Raw genomic sequence first — 8232 nt, forward strand, 5'->3', positions numbered from 1 at the left:
AAAGTGCAGCTGTGTGGCCTTCACTCTCTAAGGCTTTGGTATCAGTTAATTGCTTATTTTCTCACCATACAACTACTGGAATAACTACAATAAACAGATTCTTGCCTGTTCATAAGCATTTTACAATGCAAAACAGTAAACATGAGTTCAATCAGAGGTTGGCCTGTGGCTTTCAAACTAGTCTGTGCCTGGCTGAGAACTCTGAATCCATATAGCCTAACCTCTAAATATATCCTCAGCCAGAGTAGTCAGATTCATTCCGTTACATTCCACCCCTAGATTCAGAGGACTTACACTGACACCAGCTGGTTGAAAAGTTTATGGTCATGTTGGTGTCAGCATTAATCAGAGCAATGTCTGTTACTTGTTGGATATATAAATGCATTAAATACAGGTCCTTTTAGGACTAGTAAATATAAAAGACCAGGGCTACTACCATATGTGCAAGAAAAGCTAAATCCATTTATTCTGTATTTGGAGAGGGTCTATTTGTGTTGTGCTTATGTGATTGAGGTAAAGTGTTCTGCTAGCTTATAGATTTTGTGTAGGGATTTATAACAGCTTGACTTGTTCTGTTGTCTAATTGGAGGTGTATTGGTGTTTTAGAACCTGGTGTAATATTTTTGAAGTGTTGCCTTTTCATAGGTAGGGTCATTACCTTTTGAGTGCAGGCAGTTATTGCTGCTTTGGTATGGGATGTTTATTTATTTGTTTAAAAAATGTCTTGACTGCTTATCAATGTTGCTAAGTGGTTTACTATATTGTAACTGTAATTCAGTTTACTCGTGGCTTTCTGAGGGCAAAGCCCACATCTAATGTGTTACAATAGATCTAATGAATTAGAACAATCAAGACGAAACTGCAGTGTTATTCAAATTACTAATATCAGAGAGAAGAACTATAAGTTGTGTTAGACATCATACAAGGACCATTATACCACCCCCTGTGGATTGTAACAAAACATAAATTAAAATGAGTAGAAAGGCACATGGTCGGGACATATACTTAAAAAAAATCATTCAGCGTATAATCACACTATACAATCTGAGTCTACTGTTTTAAATTTAGAATGCAAAGAAAATGCTTGGAAACACTGTCAGGCAGACTTGAAACAGGCACTGAGCATGTGCATTTTTAAATGTACACTTACATATTACATCACTAGTATGTCAGCTGTCAAATCTGAGGCAGCGAATGCGAAATGTGGTATCACGTCTGACTTTGCTGCATGGTGGAAGTATCTTGCTTTTTATTAAAATTAAAAAAAATAAAATTATTTTTGGCTACATTTTTGGACCTATGATTAAAGAGGACCCTAAGCGCTGAAAAAACTGGAAGACTTAGAAAAGTTGTCCCAGTATCCGCAGGGGGTGGTTTGATGGTTCCTGTATGACGTCTAACACAACTTATAGTTCTCTCTGATATCGATAATTTGAATAACACTGCAGTTAAGTCTTGATTGTTCTAATTCACCGGATTTCGTCTGGAGGGGGGGGTCATCCCTAGAGAAGGGAAAAGTGGTAGTGGTGACAGGGAGAGAAAGAAAGAAACTATGACTAGGAGTTAAATTTCCAGCATTATGAAAACATTGGCTAAGTCTGCGCATCTTCTTTGCCTAATCTGGGATTTGCATGCAGGCACACTAAGACGTGCACACTTTTTGTGCATTGAAGTCCTTGTCAACTTGGGAGTAAAAGTGTAAACAAAACTGCGTGTACAACTGCACGTTAACATGTGTACATAGTTGAATGCACCTTATTACATCAACCTAAGAGCATTGTGCCATTTGAGTGGAGTGGAAGGTGGGGGTTTGGCAGGAGGGAAAGTTTTGGAGGTCTGGGGCAGGAATGACAGGTGGTGAGGAAGATAATTGGCTATTTCTCCCTCCCTTCCCCTTCTGCCGCCGACAGGCATAGGCCTAATAGGTCTGTGTGTAAATCCAGGCCTGGACAGATCTGGAGCATCAGGCAAAGGTTCGGGTTGGCTGGCTGCTAGCAGCTGTAGAGAGCTGCTTTGTTCATGAGGCCTGGCTTCTGTGGGTGTATATGTAACATTCGCTGGCTTCTCTTTTCAGGGCTCTGGGGTCTCGTGAACAATGCTGGGATAGCTGTCCCTTCAGCCCCCAACGAGTGGCTGACGAAAGATGACTTCCTGAAGATACTGAATGTGAACCTGGTGGGGGTGATCGACGTGACCCTCAGCCTGCTCCCCCTGATCAGAAAAGCCAAGGGCAGGATTGTCAACGTTTCCAGTATAGCAGGGAGGATAAGTTTTGTAGGAGGTGGCTACTGCATCTCTAAATACGGAGTGGAGGCTTTCTCAGATAGTCTCAGGTGAACAAAGCAGGAAGTGGATATTGAGAGCAGGTTGAATTTTGAAGTGACACTTTCTTGTTCTATCACCACCACTACTGATTCTATTTATTAAGCTTGTATCAATATAAACAGAAGTTATAAAAAAAGAGACCCCACTAAATCAACCAAACACAACCAAACACATGGAATGGAGCCATCACATACACACCACGAAATATTTATATAGTGCTACACGGTGTACCCAGTGCTGTGTAGACACATAGAGAGTCCCAGCTCTGCGGAGCTTACGTTGAGCATGGGGTCACTTTTGTGGGTCAGGGATATTTGCTTTTTAAAGTCTTAGAGGGTTGGGGGGAATAAAGGTAGGACCATTTGCTTCTGCTAGGGAAGGTGAGTTACATGTAAACATGACTCCTGCTGTGTAGTCTGGATGTTAGGCCAATATTTCCTCTCTCTTCTTTTTCCCTTACATCCATTAACAGATGACTTGGTCACTGTAAAGGACACTGGAGCAGATTCTGTAAAAGGAACTTTTTATTGGGGAAAATAGAGCAAAACAGCTGCAATCAGGGAGGGCAATGTCTGCAGCCACTATTGCTATTACTGTAGCTAAACATCACCACAGCACTCAGGCACACACAGGAGGCATTCTCCAGCTCACCACAGATCCCAGGCAGGTCAGGAATTGAAGGTTGTGTTTTTGTTTTTTAGATAGGATTTGAATGTGGCCAGGGAGGGAGCAGGACACACCAGGAAGGTTGTTCCAGGCATTTGGTGATATAAGATGTAAGGTTCGAAGCTTAGATTTGGCGATGAAGTTCAAGAGCAGGTGTGTAGGATGAGATGAGAGAGGAGAGTAATAAGGAGCTGCAGAGTGAAGACAAAGTGAGGAGGATAAACATTATAACTAGTAGAGGGTATCATTAACAAAAGAGGTTCATGATTAAATTCTGTACCAAGCACTATTATTAATCTAAGTTTTTCTTTTCCTCGCTTTGTCTAGTATATGACTGTATATGATGGCTCCTCTGTGCGTGTTTGGTCTATTTAATTAAACTCCAACAGGTTGTATCAGAGGCCAGGGCATTGCATCTGTGCTCCTCAGAGACGGGGAGCTTCTGTCTCATAGAGACTTCACTCCCAGAGCCATCAGGCCCAGTATCTGAGCCCAGAGCAGTCTGTCCGTACACATCAGAGGCAGAGAGCTTCTCCCTCCTAGAAGGATCATTAACTTGGAAGTTCAAAATGTTCCAGGATCATGGGTGAGCCTGTAAGAGAGTGTTGTGGACACTTCTGTAGCATGCAGAGTGCTTGTGTCTCCATGAATTGTAAATATGTATTAAGTGTTTTGCCAGTGTTTGTAGAGTAGCTGAGACAGTGATATGAGTGAAGGGGGCTGTGGTGGAAGCTGGGGGCATGGTTTAGTCCTGGGGGAATTCTGCGCTACTGCGGAATGCAGAATTTGCGCAGAATTCTCCCTTCCCGCACATTTCGTCCCTCACCATGCAGGATCGCAAATTTCCTCCCTCGCCTAACGTAGCAGTCTTGGCTACACTGCCGCCGAGACTGCTATGCTAGCATGCTCACGTGCCGGAAGAGGAAGCATCGCCAGAAGCACGCGGAGGCATTGCGGCATGGGCGAGGTTTGCGTGGGGATCAGAAGCAGCGTGGCACAGGCAAGGATACCAAGCTCCACTGTGCGAAGGCCAGGACCATACAATTCGTGAGCGAGGAGGGAGAGGGGAGAGAGAGAGAGAGGGAAAGGGGGGAGAGAGGGGAGGGGGGGGAGAGGGAGTGAGAGGGGGAGAGTGTTTCTAGTGGGGGCTTGAGGTATGAGGGGAAAACAGGTGAATGGGGATGGGGCAGAGGTCAAGCAGGGATTCACATTTCCATTTGTTCTGAGACAGAGGTCTGCAGCCTTTTACATGTGTGCTCTGGCACTGGACAACTGAGTGGATTCTGACTTCGCCTGCAGAGGTTGTGTTTAACCAAACATCATCTCCTGCTGCACAAGATTGGCCCAACAGCAGCTGGACATATTTGGTTAAATGCAACTTCAGCTGCTGCATGTTGGGCTTGGAGCTAGCTTCCTGATTCAGTAGCAGCAGAGGTCATTGTCTTCTCAGCTGTCCAGTGCCATGCCATGCTGTACCATGCCATGGGTTGCTGCCCCTGGCCTACAGCAGATGAAGATGTGAATCCTCCTTTGACCTCTGCTTCTGTTCCTGTTTACCTCCTCTCTCGCAACCCCCACACCGTGGTGAGAGAAAGGACCCAGGGGCTGCCAGCAGACCTCATCCCACTGGCGGCTGAAAAAGAGGCCTAGGCCCAGGCCCTGAGAGTGTATGTGTGAGCCCGTGTGTTTGTTGTAAGCCGGTGTGGGTGGGTAGATGTATGAGAGTCTGTGTATGTATGTGTGTGTATGTGGGGGGGGGGGGGGGGAGAGAGAGAGTGTGTATATGTGTGCGTGAGAGAGAGAGTTGTATGTGGAGAGTCAGAACATGTGTGTGACAGATGGTATGTGAGAGAAAGCATATGACTGATAATTTGCAAAAAACAGTATGTTATTTTGACAAATGTGCAGAATTTTGCAGAATTTAGAAAATGTGTGCACAGAATTTTAAAGTTTTGGGTGCAGAATTTTCAGTTTTTTGAACAGAATTCCCCCAGGAGTAATGGTGGTATAGATTAAGATTAATCCAAAACCAGAGGTGGAAAAGAAATTGAATTCTTGCATTGCAGACGAGAGCTGTGTTCCTTCGGTGTGAAAGTCTGCATCATCGAACCCGGTATTTTCAAAACGTTTATCTCAGACTCCCAATACATAATGAAGAACATCCAACAGATCTGGAACCGCCTGCCGGCAGAGATCAAGGAAAGCTACGGACAGGACTCCTACAACAAGAGTAAGTCTTCTGCTCTCTCTTTACACAGACAGAGGAAGGTTTGAGCATGATATATCAGGGGAGGGAATCTCATTTTTGGGGCTGTTGGACCCAGAGGAACTGTGAAACTTTTTAGTTATGGTCTCATGAATTTGGTGAGTTTGTAAAATTATTTTTGATTGGTTTGCTTGCAGCTGTTGATGTTATCTTGTTTTGGCCTGCTTATACAGTTTCCAAGAGGGTGCACTATTTGGACCTGGTCTGTAATTCCAAGCTGACCCTGGTGACGGACTGCATGGAGCATGCTCTGACAGCGGTGCACCCCCACACACGTTACTCTGCTGGCTGGGACACGAAACTCATCTACCTCCCACTTTCCTACTTACCAACGGCCCTGGCAGACTTCCTGATGAGGCTGATGCAATGTGCTAGTGGTGTGCATGCAAAAGAAATGCCAATGAACTGGGATCCACGTTACTGATAGCAGAAAGTAATTTATCATCATTGTCAGTTTGACCATCAGCTAAAGAAAAGATAATGGGCCTTATTCCATAAAGCTTTTTACTGAAAGCACCAAATGGGAAAATCCTTTTTGAAAAAGACCCATTGAATTGTAATCAAAATCCTACCGAGACATTCTTGGTCTAGTGTTGTGAAAACTGTAGATGACAGCAGGTAACGATCAATTGGCCCACCTAATCTGCCTATCAGCTGCTACACTTCGCCGTCCCACTGTGTCCCTCCCCTATATCTAAAACAGCATATAATATGCAAGCGTGACACAATTCAAACATACACATTGAATTGGAATGAAAAAACCACAGCTTTATTAACCCACATATCAAACGTAACATGACGTGTACCCGAGCTGATGGTCGTCACAAACTGGGTTGCTCACTGTCTCTGCTGCTCGCCGTGTACCAAGCAAGACAACTGCTGCCAGGCCACCCACAGTATTCCTAATCAAGCCGCCCCCCCCCCCCCCCCCCCCGAGGCATACCAATGCCCTGCCATCATCCGTAACGCGGCAGCCTGGCGATGTCCTTACTGTGATGCACCCCTGCAGGATGCCAGAAAACTTCCAACTGATTCGGGCACTCAACTCCCAAGCTGCAACAATATAATCAATGCATCCAACACATCTCCTGAACTGAATAACATGTGCTGCTGTCTGTACATAAATATAACATTTAACAGTACCAAAGAGACTAACTAACATGTCAAACTGCCTCATGACATGTAACTCCCAGCTCATGCATACCCCAAGGCCCTATCCAAGAAAACTATCTTGAACACATCAATATGTGTATTCTTGGGCCATAACCATTCTTAACCTGCCCCTTATGGATGCTTTCCAAGGAGGGAGGGTGGGAAAGGCTGGAGCAATCAAAAAAGGGGGCAACTGCTACCTCCTGCCGCCTTTTAAAGCGCCTGTGATGTCATCAGCTCGTGCTGCCTTTCCTTCCGCCACCCTGCTGCCAATGTCATTGTGGGAACATCCATCCCCAGCAGGCTTCCGCCGATGTGACACCAGGAAGGAAGGAGGGTGGGGGAGGGAGAAGGGTGGCGGGAAGAACAGCGGCGGGCGCGCCACTGCAGAGAACCTCCCTGTCCTTCCTGCACCCAGGGACGCTGCTCCACAGCGGTAGGCGGCTGCGGTACCCAGTTGTAGGTGGGCTCCGGGCACGGGTTGCGGGCCCACTCATAGCTTCTACACTTCTGTAGGTAAGGATATCTCCTGGCTGTCATCATAAATGTTTGACTGCCTGCAGGGTATCGCGCTTTATCCAAGTCAGTTCTCTTATCGTCTCCTCTTTGATTCTCTACCATTGTAGGTATATAAGCATGCACATTCCCATACTAAACCCAGAACCAAGGCCTACCTTTCCTCTCCCTCCGCAAGTCTTTACTCACCCTCTCAATCCAGTGCTTTCCTCTTCCCTTTCTAAACAGATTTAAATTGTGTCTCGGCATTTCAGTATTAGTTTCTCCCACTTCTCCTGGTAAATCATTTCAGGAATCTGTCACTCTTTTCAGTATTTCTTCTTCTGTGCCTTCCTCTGCAATTTCACATCATGGCATCTGTAGCCATGGTGAAATGAGCTGATGGTCTCAGCCCAGCATACCTGGGAACTCTCCGGATTTGGCCTGGAGAATCCGTAATTCTAAAAGAATTACCGGATCTCCGGGCCAATACCGGAAATCTCTGGGTGCTGCAGCAAAACCAATCTGCTTGGACCCGGAAAGAAGAAATGTCATTGGTCTTGCACGGCTGAAAAAGGAGGAACTCAACAGTGATTTCTCCCATCTCTGGAACTTTTTAACTCTTAACTTCGCTTCCTCATGACACCACCTGCTCCTGCACAGCCTGTTTCCTGTCTCCAGCCACTTGCCCTCCCCATCCTGTTTGCCTTGGGCAATCGACATTGCGATTTCCTGCCCGTGCATCAAACGAGGAGAAAGAAACAGGCAGCGTCCACTTCTGCAGCACAGGAGGAGAAGGAAGAGGCTGCTGCTGCTGCTCCAGGAGCCCAAGTTAGAGTCTGCTGTTGCTAGTGTGATTTGAAAGGTGTGGGAAGGAGAATGAATGTGAGAGTGAGTGAGTGTGTATTTGAGTAGGAAGAAGAGATCTGAGAGTATATGTAGGTGAGTAGGAGAGAGCTGAGTGCAAGTGAGCATGGGTGTGAAAGTGAGTGGGCATGTGTGTATGGAAGAGGGAGAGACGTGAGTGAGTGAGTGAGTGAATGTGTGTTGATGGGAGAATGGCAGAAGTATAGGTGTAAATGGACATGTGAGAATGTGAGAGAATGAGCAGTGAAAGTAAGTGTGAACATGTAAGAGTTCCATGTAAACTGTTCCATGTAAACTGCTACACGGCAGTAGTTATTACCGTTTAACTGTGAACCGGAGTGATATGTATTGTATACAGGAACTCCCGGTATATAAAATCCATAAATAAATAAAGAGTGTTTATGAGAGCAAATTTGTGAGCATCTGGTCCCACTGTGCAGTTGCTCTCTCCCCCACACCCC

At 45.7% G+C, this 8232-nt stretch overlaps 1 protein-coding gene across 1 annotated transcript; it reads left to right on the forward strand.

Annotated features, from left to right (window-relative positions):
- The first annotated feature begins 1983 nt into the window (after nt 1-1983).
- On the forward strand, nt 1984-5728 carry LOC115088746 (retinol dehydrogenase 16-like). The gene is made up of 3 exons (XM_029596983.1): nt 1984-2333; nt 5058-5221; nt 5431-5728. The coding sequence occupies exons 1-3, from the start codon at nt 2020-2022 to the stop codon at nt 5679-5681; spliced, it is 729 nt and encodes a 242-aa protein (XP_029452843.1). The 5' UTR covers nt 1984-2019; the 3' UTR covers nt 5682-5728.
- The last annotated feature ends 2504 nt before the right edge of the window (nt 5729-8232 follow it).

Source organism: Rhinatrema bivittatum, chromosome 3 (assembly GCF_901001135.1).
Source record: "Rhinatrema bivittatum chromosome 3, aRhiBiv1.1, whole genome shotgun sequence".
Classification (NCBI taxonomy): Eukaryota; Metazoa; Chordata; class Amphibia; order Gymnophiona; family Rhinatrematidae; genus Rhinatrema; species Rhinatrema bivittatum.

Coding starts and splice junctions, on each gene's coding strand:
- LOC115088746 (XM_029596983.1), top strand. CDS start 2,020: ATGAGGCCTGGCTTCTGTGGGTGTATATGTAACATTCGCTGGCTTCTC. Junction 2,334..5,057: donor GCTTTCTCAGATAGTCTCAG/GTGAACAAAGCA, acceptor CTTGCATTGCAG/ACGAGAGCTGTGTTCCTTCG. Junction 5,222..5,430: donor ACAGGACTCCTACAACAAGA/GTAAGTCTTCTG, acceptor CTGCTTATACAG/TTTCCAAGAGGGTGCACTAT.